Consider the following 13,230-nt stretch of genomic DNA (forward strand, 5'->3'; position numbering starts at 1 on the left):
GGACACAAATTTGCACAGATGCGTTCCATGTCTTAAAGGGTTAAATACATTTTCCATAACCGTGCAGTCCTCTTTTGACCAAAGCAACCCCACTATCTCAAACCTTGCCTTGCATATCCAAACAAGCCATTAAACCACAACAAGGGGTACAGAAGAACATGTGCATTCTGCAGGGCTGCACTGATTGGCCTCACCGCTGCCACGTCTCTGAGGTATTGTTGATTTGAATCTGTTTCTGTTTGGACACGGTCCCTCGGCTACGCAGTCATTGTGTCATCCTAGCGCCCCGACCTGACAGCACCAGAGAGTCAGTCACCTCGTTCGCCCACACAGCCACAGCCCCTCCTCCTCCTGTATGCAGATTGATAACCGGGTGCATTTATCAGGGCCCGCTATAGTCCGCCCGCCGCTTGCTCTCTCAGCCTCAATGTTAACTCAGGTGGAAACCTGTGACTGGCAGGCAGGCAGGCACGGTGAGAGAAAAGAGAGAGAGAGAGCGTTTTAACCCTTTAAGACCCGGGAAAGCATCATCTGTGTCATTTTTAGGTTTCTTTGGGCTGTTTAAAAATAGCAGATCTACAAGCTCATAGCGCGGCACCGAGTGCTACTACTAATCTTGAAAAATGTGTGCAAATCTTTGAATGTATATATGTACATTTAACTCAAATCTTTGCTTCTGGGGGTCCCTGGAACTAAATATTTTCAGATGGGGGGTCGGTGGCCAAATGCATATTATTTTGGGGGTCCTTGACATGAAAAGGTTTGAGAACCACTGATATACTGTATATAGCAACATATACGTTTTTAAAAAAGAAACTGTTAGGATTTAGAAGTCATTCTGTAGAAGCAAAGATTTGAGAAAAACACATATACTGTATTCAAAGATTTGCACACATTTTCACGATTTAAAAAAAAAATAGCAGATCTACAAGCTCATAGCGCGGCACTTGGTGCCGCGCTATGAGCTTGTATATCTGCTATTTTTTGAATGGCCCAAATAAATCTAAAAAATGACACACAAGATGCGTTTCCCGGTCTTAATGGGTTAAAGAGGCAATGTTAAAATTAACTGGTGTAATGAGGAAATAAGTGACTTATTGGCGCCGTAGTCATTGCCTTCATTAAGGCTCATATTTACGAGCATCCATCATCAGCATGGTGGGGAGTGGGGGGGTGGGGGGGGGGGGAGCCGAGCGAGGCTTCTGGTTTATGGAGCGTGGATTGTCACCTTGTTCCAATTATCTGCTACCTTTTTACTGTGCTCAATGTGTTAGCATTAACCCATTGAGACCGGGAACGCATCTGTGTGTCATTTTTTTAGATTCCTTTGGGCTATTCAAAAATAGCAGATATACAAGGTCATAGCGCGGCACCGAGTGCCGCGCTATGACCTTGTATATCTGCTATTTTTGAAAAATCGTGAAAGTGTGTGCAAATATTTGAATATATATATATTTTTTAAGCACACATTTGTAACCCCAATATTTGCTTCTGGGGAGGGATTCTACAAATGTCTTCTAAATCCTGACAGTTTTCTGAAAAACTTGTGTTGCTTTAATATCAGTGGTTCTCAAACTTTTTTCATGTCAAGGACCCCCAAAATGATATGTATTTGGCTGCCGACCCCCCCATCTCCAAATATTGCGTTTCAGGGACCCCCCAGAAGCAAAGATTTGAGTTACAAATGTTCCCCAAAAAAAATGATATTCCAACATCAAATGGTCAAGATTAAAAAAAAAATAGCAGATCCACAAGCTCATAGCGCGGCACTCGGTGCCGCGCTATGAGCTTGTATATCTGCTATTTTTTAATAGCCAAAATATAAAATGTGGATTAAGTGATTACACAGATGCATTCCCGGTCTTAATGGGTTAAGCAGAGAGAATGTGGCGCATCATTAGCTGTTATGCTGTTGGTGTGGGGAAATGAATTGGCCGGCTTCAAGCTAAAAGGAAAGAGAGGCTTGTTGGCGACAAGAGTGTCAAACTGTGTTTTAAAAAATCTATTTCAATGTTTCCCCTATTATTATGCACCTAGCAGGGGTGTCACGCCACTAGCTAGGCGAGGTGGAGGAGAGGGCCCCCGTCTTATCTCTTTAGAAACTAATATTATAGTATGTGCGCGAGGGAAGCTTCATATCCAGGTCAGTCCACACACACCTGTGAGTAAAGGAGAAACGATTTTAACAAGCAGCCCATGGTAGATGTCAGCAATGAAGCAAAGCAATGCCTGATAATGGTTTCAGGATTATCATTTGCTGAAGGGAGAAGAACAGTCAAAGCAAACCTCCCATGAGTATTGCACAGTTAATGTTACGGCAGACACGATCATTTGATAGGGATATGCAAGTAGACATACTGTAGGGTATCTGTGAAATAAACAACCATTGGTAACTGTACATCCAGCTTGATACAAAGATACCTGCTGCATTCCACAATCCACATGCACCGGTTGTGTTCTTCTTCCCGGAGACAGACCTTACTATGCGCGAGGGACACTTTTTTGTCTTTTAAGGAGGCTGTCAATCGTTACATAATATTTTTGGTAGAATTCCCCTAAATGTCATAAATGTAATTTTATTGTTGAAAATTACATTTAAGTAAATGAACGCTGATAAGATGCAAGTTAATTCAGAAAAAAGAACAGTTGAGAATTCATAATTGGGCAGTGCCTCTCTCTGCCCTTGGTTTCCTGGCTCTCTACAATGACCTATTTGAAATAAAAGGCATAAATAGGTAGGTAGGTAGGTAGGTAGGTAGGTAGGTAGGTAGGTAGGCCTGCTTTATTCTCGATGAAATGACTCGATTAATTGAATACACAGGACCACAATGGAAACAAGCGTGTGTTATCCTTTTAGCATCATTCTGAAACCGTACCGCTGTAATATGTGCAAACTGTTAATAATAATTGATAGTATCCAATCAATCAAAAAAAACGAGAGCAGAGGAGTGACATGCAGCAAATAGTCTGGCCGGCTGGGAATCGAACCGGGGACTCACTGTAAATAATCGGAAAAAGGAATGACCGCTAGTGATAGCTAGCTAATGATAGCTAGCACGCAGTGGATGTGAACAGTAAACATTCATAGCACGGTTGTCAAATCATGTTTGAATTTTCAGTTGAGCAGTTTAAAAGACTGTCTGATCAAAAGTAAGAAAGAGACGTGATCACTGTGGTGATAAGGAGGAGGTTAATTGTGTAAAGTTGAGTCTGCTGTCTGGCAGAAATGTTTTAAAAGCTACAGACATTTCCCCGGCTCATTAGCGTGTTCAGATGGGCTGTGTACTTGGGCCTCAAGAGTGCTTCTGGTGCCAGCAGTCACACAGAAACCTCCCGGCAGGGCGCGTTGCTTTTCGAGTGCACAAAACAGAAATTTGCACACGTGCAAAGCTGTTTCCAAACACTGTTTTAGCACCAATTACTTTGAGGATGCTCAACTTGGCAAGGAAGGTGGTGTGTTAGAAGAGAAAGGCCCGTGACTAACCAATGACATTGTTAGCTCGTTAAATCACGTTGAAACATTGTTATTCGAGCTTTTATTTTAACCCATTGAGACCTGGAACTGTGTCATTTTTAGATTTGAGCTAAAAAGCATTATTTTACACTTTGGGCTATTCAAAAATAGCAGATAAACAAGCTCATAGCGCGGCACCGAGTGCCGCGCTACGAGCTTGTATATCTGCTATTTTTGAAAAATCGTGAAAATGTGTGCAAATCTTTGAATATATATATATTTTTAAGCGAACATTTTTAACTCAAATCTTTGCTTCCGGGGGTCCCTGGAACAAAATATTTTGATGGGGGTCCGCGGCCAAATACATAATAATTTTGGGGGTCCTTGACATGAAAAAGATGGAGCACCACTGATATAGAAACATACGTTTTTCAGAAAACTGTTGAGATTTAGGAGACATGTAGAATCGGCTTCAAGTCTCAATGGGTTAAGTCAGTACACCTCCATGAATTCATGAAGAAGGTTTAGCAGAACTTCCTTTACAGTAGCAGGACCGCTGTTGTGCTTCCATGAGCAATGTGTAGTTACAGTACGACTGATTCTGTTTATCCGCATCCAGAGGCTAGATTTTAGCCCAAAACATCTTGATGATGATTGTGCTTTCCACAGTTTTCTGTCTTAACCCTTTAAAGTTAGCTTGCCACAGGTCTACAGTTTTATGTTCAGAGAATAACACAGACACGCAACAGTATTTCCTTCTTGATAATGATCCTTGGGTATTACTGTTATATATCCCTTTTTCCCTTCAAAATGTATTAAATCAAATTAAATTACAAATACTGGCATGCCCCTTGTTACCACCTACAGTACATGCACATTTACACTTCACTTCACCCCAAAAAAATCTTTTTTTCTATGAATTACTCACCTCATGAAGTCTTGAATATTTATTTTTTTGTCGTACTCCTGAGCCAATATTCCAATATTTGACAACACCACTGCAGTAGGAGACCAATTCAAAACTATATAAAAAACGAATATAAAAAAACAACTGTCACAGTGTAATCACTGAAGAGCCTACTGATGATCCAGGTTCAAAGAGAATGCTTTAAACATGGTTTTGCTCTTGTTAAGATTGGTCTCCAATTAACTTCAATTAGTCAAATATTGGATTATTGGCTCAGGAATGCGACAAAACATTCAAAAACTCCATGAATTCAAGGCTACATGGGGTGAGTAATTGATAGGAAAAAAGTATTTTTTTGGTTTAAGTGTTCCTTTAAATAAAAAGTATCTCAGAAGCTAATGGGTGGATTGCCTTGAAGCAAAACGGATTGCCATGAAACTTAAATTTCCCCAAGGGTGAACTGTACCATTTGAGTGACCCCATGAACTTTTTTCTAGTGTCACCCTTTAGTCAGGGGATATTAAAAAAGTCTTGGAATAAATTCCTTACCAAAAAAAATCTTCACCAATGTGTTTGCAAAGGTGTCTAGTAACACATCTCACAAAGACTGAAATTCAGTATCCCTAGGAGAATTTTTGACAGCTCCTTAAAGTTGGGGTACCCACCATAACCTTGGTTAAAAAATAATCCCCCCCAAAAAAAAACGGCCCAATCTCAATGGGCTTTTTACACAAAAAGTATACATGGCTATGGACGTTTTTAGCCCAAGGAGTGGTTTTGGTGCAAAACAAATGATTTCAATGGATTCAGAATCATAAAAACACCCTAGTTTGACCCCTCACATGCTACTTAAAACAGAATTAAATTTGGATTTTTTATTTATTTATTATTTTTTAACCAAGGTTATGGTGGGTACCCCAACTTTAAGGAGCTGTCAAAAATTCTCCTAGGGATACTGAATTTCAGTCTTTGTGAGATGTGTTACTAGACACCTTTACAAACACATTGGTGAAGATTTTTTTTGGTAAGGAATTTATTCCAAGATTGGAAAATATTCTGCTAATATCCCCTGACTACTTGGACAATTTGTTTTTTAATCTCTGCCAGGCCTGGCTGGATATTATGTTTTCGCCCGTGACTGTCTGTCTGTCTGTCTGTCTGTCTGTCTGTCTGTCTGTCTGTCTGTCTGTCTGTCTGTCTGTCTGTCTGTCTGTCTGTCTCTGCCGGAGTTAATCTCGCAGAACACGATCAGCGCCAAATGCCTTGTGCACAATGCCGGCAGGCAAAGGAAATAAATACCCAAATAAATGTCTTTATTTTCTTTTTCCCTGCCTGGCCCATTACCATTTGTCCGACTATCTAGCTTTTCCACCATTTAGAATTTCCGGTAGCACTTGCTATGTATCCAATGTCTATAATACTTTATATGTACTGTACTTACAAATGCATACTCTACTTATACCACTGTATAATTATAGTTATAAGAACTCATAAACAATCATAATGCTTTATAAAAAAGACATTTTAAAGCAATATATAATGACGTTTAAGGTCAAGTATAAAAGCATTGTAATCACCTTAAAACACTGTGTAATTACAGTTATAAGCACTCATAAATACTTATAATGCAATCATTACACATTATAAAGCCTTTTATAAGGACATATGTACACACACAATTAGATATACATGATCATGTGAGAATCATGTGACAATGAACGCCAAACAGCTTTTTGATATTCCATAGCATTTGCCTGTAACTGGTTTCTCCAATTAGTGGCCTAACACCATATATCATGAATTCAATCAACCCTAATTGGAATCACATGCTGGCCTCAATAGAATGCACCTCCAAAAGAGTTTTCACTTGTGACCATAGAGGGCACCACAAATCGTGTGTTGTCGAAATGCTATTTTCCCCTGCAGCTTGCGGTGCATGCAGACGGAGACACAGAGAGACCGCAACAGCTGTTACGTGGGCATGCACGCACACACCACACACACAGACAGAGACGCCAATGTTACATTCTGCCTCTTACACAGCACCGGGCAAGCCACCCAGCCTGGCAGAGATATGCACTCCGCAGCTCGCCCCTTTCTCTTTGTTTCTGTTTAAAAAAGCACTTTGTAGGTTTTTAATTATGATACTTCATTTTACTTAACTTAAAAGCTTCTGCTATTGTTTAATGTTTACAATATGTGTTCATCCTTCAGTAATCATTCAATTAATTCGTTTTGCCATTAGTAATAATCATATTATTATTATCAATAATAATAATAATAACTGGTGAGAGCAGATGGAGCTCCTGAAATGTCAGTCGGTTCAAACCACTTTTACCTGGGTGGGTGTAACGAGCAGCACAGCCTCTCTCGGGGTGACTAATAGGGCTTTTAGACTCTTAAGGGCCGCATTTTGTGGCAGACGGATTGGCATAAGGCATGCAGCGAACAGGTGAATTGACAATATGTTTTGCATTCTAACCCCACACGTGACAATGGATAAATGCATACATGTGCATCATGTGGAGAATACTGAAGCCATGCTATTCATAATTATACTGTAGGTCTATCCTTTTATACAATACATATACTGTGCATATTAGTGATGTGCGGGTCGGGTTTTTTCATGACCCGCCCCGGAACCCAACCCGCCTCAACCAGCCCCGCGAACCCATATAGAAATCTATGGCTCAACCCGCCCCGCGACCCGCGGTAAAAAAAGAATGTCGGTAAAATCATGAAGGAAAATAATCTTCAAGTATACACCCCAAGTGTATTCAAACTGTTTTATTGTTATTATTCTTATTCTTATTAGGAATAAAGACAAAACAAGAACATGTGATTTTTATTTTTATTTTTGCGTGTGAGAGCGGCTGACCCGCTCACCCGCAGCCCGCATAATTGCCCCTGAAATCCTGACTCGACCCACCCGCGCCGCGGGTTGACCCGCGGGTTACGGGTCGGCCCGCTCATCACTAGTGCATATTTATATAATAATTACACAGATTGTTCTGTTTGGCTCATTGGCGGACATCATTGAACCATTTGGTGCTGTAGTACAGTACGTAGTGTCTGTAGACTGTCTGTGTCTGTGGAATTTTGATTTTTTTTTCGTGTTACTCTGCACCTCCCGGCTCCCGCACAAGCCAGGACATTGGGAGAAATTACGTTTTTGGATTTCAGGATTGAATGCACCTGCTGCAGCACACCCACTGATGATACGCGTACAGTGTATTCAGCCTAATCCAACACGCCTCGCCACGTCGCCATGGGTATACTCCGCCCTTCTTCAGTCTGGAAGATACCAAAAGTCTGTGGCCACGCTCCACCTGCCACAACATTTACTGCTATTCACGCCAGCTTGCCTGTTCCCCCCCAAAACGGCCCTTAGTGTTATTTTTCTTTTTGCCACCGTGGCATTTTCTTTGACATTTTCAAAGTTGTGAAGAAGCGATATTGAAGTGGTTTCATAATCACAGATAATCTTGTAATTTGAGCCACAGCTTTATATTATTTATTTATTACTCTGAGAGGGCACACGTTCTCCTCTTTCCATATCACCACATGTCGACAAGACAGAACAGGATATAGCCAGTTGTTCACTCTTTGTGGTAGAAATGATTATGTATGCATACATATGTATGTATGCATTCTCTGGCTTTGTACTGCTGCAGTGTCAAATAATAGCTCTCTTTTCCTAGATATCTTCAAATAGATCCATTGCAGAGGCTCTCCATCCAGTAACATTAAAGTAATTATCACTTTCATCAAGAAATTAGCCGATGGGTTTTTCGAATGAAAAATGTTTCATGAAAATGTAGCAGATGTGGAAGTGTTGCCTTCTCATCTATGCCATTCTTTGGAGGTGATATTTTCAACAGAATGCACTATAACCTAGTCCTAGATCCCGGTGATCACACTAATTACAGATGAGGCAACACTGAGTGGTGATTCACTCATTGTCTTTTAATAATAGGTTTGTCAATGGAGCAAGTACTGAGAATTGCTTAGAAGCATTCAGTAGAATTAATTTTGTGTCATGAAAAATACATGCTTTTCAGTCCTAGAATTATGTTTTTTTCCCATCTAAAGAAAAGGCAGAACAAAAAATAAAGGATTTTTGTTCAGCAAGGTTTTGAAAATGTTGTAAGTTTAGTGTGCAACATAGATAACATTAATAAAATCATGAGGTTCACACAGTACAAAAGATTGCGTGTTTGCATGAGCTGACAATTTGGCTTATATACAACAGTATATTGTGTTAAATGTTTAATACAAATAACATCTAAATATTTAATCATACCAAAAGATTTTCATGACTTCGCTGGGATGTCTGTGACACAAAAAAAATCATGACTGAATTCCGACTGGATATAAAGTACAGTATGTACAACATATCTCATATACTAAATCACATTTGTGGGCAATAACTTCAATTCTTCATTCTGAAGCCGCAGGAAGCTTCTTTCAGTGCTGAGCAATGTGAACAATAAATGTTAAACTTTGGACTGATAAGAGATTTGCATACGCCTACAAGTTCCAAAACAAATACAGATTCAGATGTCATGTTTCCTACAAAACAATTGGAGAATACAAAGAATACAAATAAAGGATACAAAACAGATGGTGGCCAACAGAGTGAGATTATACTTATATTTTTTTATGTTTTTATCCATCATATATATCTTCATTTTCTTCTGCGCTGGCGTGTTCAAAATGTCTGTCCAGTTTACAATTATGAATAGTAGATGATTAACAGTTCAAGTACAGCATATTGTTCAGTATTCAGGGTTTTAACAATCTGCAGGCGAGACACAAAACCTTGACTGAATTCTGGCGCACTTCTGCTATAGAAATATTAATGCATTTTGTATTCAATTAAAGCTCACATGACCTCCAAAAATTGGAGACATGGAAGCCTTAGCGAATGGCATATTCACGATTATGTCAGGAAGAGCCTACTGTTCAGGTCCAGTTAACTGAACCAGAAAAGGTGAGATGGGGGTGGATAACAATGCCGATAATAACTTTTTGATTGGCTAGGCCTAGCTATCTCATATTCGCAGCACTCCCTGCATGTCTAAATGTTGAGGAAAAGCAGAAAAGGGATATTGCTTTTCCATTGGGGAAACGTTGAAGGTATACGAGGCAGAGAAGTTCCTATTACAGTAGCTGTGTCTATGCTTTCTTGTCACACCGGTCAATTGTTCTCGTCTTTCGCACGATTTTATCCAACTGATCTTTCCACATTTCAAGAAACTGTTATCAAATTCCGTGTTGTTATCCAAAAGTTAGGTAATTGTGTCACACTAGACAGGTGCCCACGTTGGGCTACTCATGAACGATGCAACGGCCAGAGCCTTTTCTGGCGGTTCCCGGATAACCGGGCTATCCGACCGGCTCAACGCCAGGCACAGTACTTCCTTGGGTCGACGGCGACGCACGGGTTGAGTATGAAGTCGGTCAGTCGGACGGTATCTTAAATCATCTATCTGTGATCATTTAACCCTTTAATGTTCATCCTCGGGGGAGGTGCACAGAGAATTCCATGGCAATCCAGTGTTGGACATTGAGCCCTGCTAAAAAAGGCATTGTTGCAGGAACATTGGAGACTGAGTGAAGTGGTTACAATGAAATTAAAATATGCCAGGAGCGATTTTTGCATCAGATTTGAGCTTTGGCCCTCTATAACTCTGCATAGATTTGAGGAATTAATTAATTTCATAGGTTGTCCCCATAAACCTACCACATCTTTTGATTTCTGCCCTCTCCTTCGGCACCCTTGTAGCAGAGTGGAAATAATTTAATCTTCTTCTTGTAAGACCATTTTCAACCTGTCATTCTGTGATGGTGGCAAATTTGTCAGTGTGACCATTTGCTCTTTTCCCTTTTCTCCTTGTCTCAAAGTTCTGTCAGAAATGTCTCTCTTTCACATTTATTTTGTCGTTCATTTCTTGCCTTTTCTATGCAATTGAAAAACAATCAAACCACGTTACTGGGGGAAAAAAAACTTGGCTGAACGGTAATTGTGCAAACAATGAAGTATGTTGGGTTGACACCTGAGGAAAACCAAGACATAAAACAATTGTTTTCAAAGAGGCTATACCACAGCCTGCAATGTGATGAAGACATCCAACCTGCCCCTTGGCCATATCAGCTAGATCATTCTCAACTGTTTACTGCCACCTCTGCTTGTTTGCTTTATGTGCAGTTTCTTCTGTACACCTGCATCCATTCATTTACCCCATTTAACAAGGACAACATTGATTGAGAGAGGTGGCGAGGGGGGCGCGGGCCGATTCGATTTCAAGGGACAGAATTGGATTTGATGGTGGGACATAATAGCTTTCATGGGCTTTTACGGCACTCAATGGCTTAGCCGGGGCTGCCTTGATGGGATTGAGGTCTAATTCTCCGAAGGATCCGGGGGATGGCAGGAGCACAAACGTCCTGTTCCTTATTGTCCCAGCTCACCAGGAGTCATTTGAAAGGCTCTCTTTCTCACCCAGTAAAGGAGAGGAGAGTGCAGAGGGAGAGGAGAGTGCAGAGGCCGGACACAGAGGCCACAGTGTAGAGCCTTCTAGAACTTCCAATGTAGCTTTTTCTTTCTTTCTTTTTTTGGCAGGTTTTCTTTTTTTTTTACACAGCATTCTTGCTGCACAGCAACTGAGAGGAATTGTTCAGGAAATCTTTTCTTTTTTTGTTTGTTGTCCTTTTCAGCTCTCAGATGGTGCGAAGAATGGCATAGCAAGTAGTTAATTGAAAGAATATAGCCTAGTGGTAATTATGCCTATTCAGATGTATCATTTTTTGATGAATTGTTTTCCAACATTTGTAACAAAAAGGCATGCGGTGGCTGTTACTGTATAGCAGTGATTTTCAACCTTTTTCTTATCAAGGACCCCCAAATTGACACATATCAGCCCACGGACCCCCATTTGAAAAGATATGCCAGGGACTCAACCATTTTGATTTCTTGGGGGTCCCAATCTACGCTGTATCATCATTATCAGTGTTCATTTAACTCTGAGAGTGTACAAATGGAACCAAATGGACCCGTTAGGGTCCATTTGGTTCCATTTGTACACTTTCAGAGTTACAGACATATAAGGGTCAATTTAGTTACTAATTATTAATTTGGCTGGGGACCCCCTGGGAACCCCCTCAAGGACCACTGGTGGTCCCCGGACCACTGGTTGAGAACCGCTGCTGTATAGTAATAGAAGAGAATAACGGTAAGGAGAAAGACAGAATAGTATTTGTTTATGCCTATACAACTGTATCTGGAAACCTTGAAGTCCTTGTTCATAATCTTGGCTTTTTAGAACAAATGATTCTTCCCACTATGTTCAAATTGATGAGGCGCTACAATGAACAATAGAGCCATGAACCAGGCTGCTGAAGTCAAACTAAACAGGTAGCCTTGTGTGAATGCTGCGCTCCCCCCCCCCCCTCTGCACGTTTTGTGGCAGTACAAAGGCTCTTTTTGTGTGTCCAAAAAAATCCCGGGTTTGTGGCTGAGATAAGTAAGATGTTATTCAGGCTCGGCAGTCGCAGTTCTGGGTAATCAGCTCCTTACTAATTCCTCTCCACTCGGTCTGCTCCGATTTCATTCATCCTACAAATTGCTCTGAAAGAGGAGCGGTTTTAGACGAGAATGGAGGAAAGCATCGCTTAAATTGTTACTTTGTACAATGTGTTAGTTCATGGTGAATGGGGGGGGGGGGGCAATTCCAAAACATCGTCCACAGAGCAATCACATGCACATTTGCAAGACGTTGTTGATGATGTTGTCCTGTTGTTTGCAAGAGGCATTCTATAAAAGTTTGGGGTTCTTTTTGTTGCACAAAATCACATGTAATGCTTGAACAGGGGCTGTGGGTCAGAACCAATGCATTTTTACAACGTTGTAAATGTATGAAAATTTGTGTTGTGTGTTTTGCAGGAGCCGTGGGGGATGCCCAGTCGGATGCGCTGTCGTCCGTGCCGGGCACCCTGCCTCACTTCATCCAGGAGCCCGAGGACGCGTACATCGTCAAGAGCAACCCCATCAAACTGCGCTGCCGAGCCGCTCCCGCCTTGCAGATCTTCTTCAAGTGCAACGGCGAGTGGGTGCACCAGAATGAGCACTCGTCCCAGGAGTACAAGGACCAGAACACAGGTACGGACCAAGATGATACGTGTCACAATAATAGTGGTAATCGTACGATGGAGTTGTGTGTGTGTGTGTGTGTGTCGTTTTAGTGAGGCGAAACCAAAATTCTGTGAACTTTTACTCATGCCTCTCACAAGCACGGAAATTAGTCTGACTGTTAATGTGATAGAATGCCAAATTTTCTCCATCTTGTGAACACGGTGTTATCTGAAATAGTGTTTGAAATGTGATCAATGTATTGATATTTTTTGGTGTAGAGAAAGTGAAGATTTTGGTTGAGTGCAGTGACCGAGGGCGAGGATATACTGTACTGTAAAAGCAATCTTTAATCATATTCATGCATCGATTTGGCATTTCGCTCGGCTTGTCAATGTTTTCGGTAAACAGCACGGGTAAACAAAGCAGGTTTGTTTTAATCTGCTTGGAGCACCAGGTGTGCGTTTATTTTCTGCATCAGGTCAACACAGATGAATATCAGGTAAGTTGTCAATCACAGAAAAGTTTTTTTTAGAGTCAATGGCTTCTGCATACTTTACTTTGAGTCTCTAATGGCCTTGTTTAGATTATGGCCAAGGTAGTGCAGGGTAAAAGAGTGTGTTTCCCCTGCGTATCTCCAGAAGTGGTTATTTAATCGACTTCAAACTTGTTGTGCATATTACAGACGACCCAAGGGAGTGATGTGCCAAGTAGTAGTTGGTCAGATCAGTCGTTGTC

General features: G+C 41.0%; 1 protein-coding gene across 2 annotated transcripts in view; it reads left to right on the forward strand.

Moving 5' to 3' along the window:
* The window catches only part of unc5db (unc-5 netrin receptor Db), a 317,860-nt gene that overhangs the window by 141,485 nt on the left and 163,145 nt on the right, over positions 1-13,230 (forward strand). For both annotated transcript variants that reach the window (XM_084055775.1, XM_084055776.1), the window contains exon 2: positions 12,307-12,522. In XM_084055775.1, coding sequence (XP_083911901.1) covers positions 12,307-12,522 — 216 coding nt within the window. The remainder of the gene's footprint in view (positions 1-12,306; positions 12,523-13,230) is intronic.

Source organism: Gymnoscopelus microlampas, assembly GCF_963454915.1.
Source record: "Gymnoscopelus microlampas genome assembly, chromosome: 4".
Taxonomy (NCBI): Eukaryota; Metazoa; Chordata; class Actinopteri; order Myctophiformes; family Myctophidae; genus Gymnoscopelus; species Gymnoscopelus microlampas.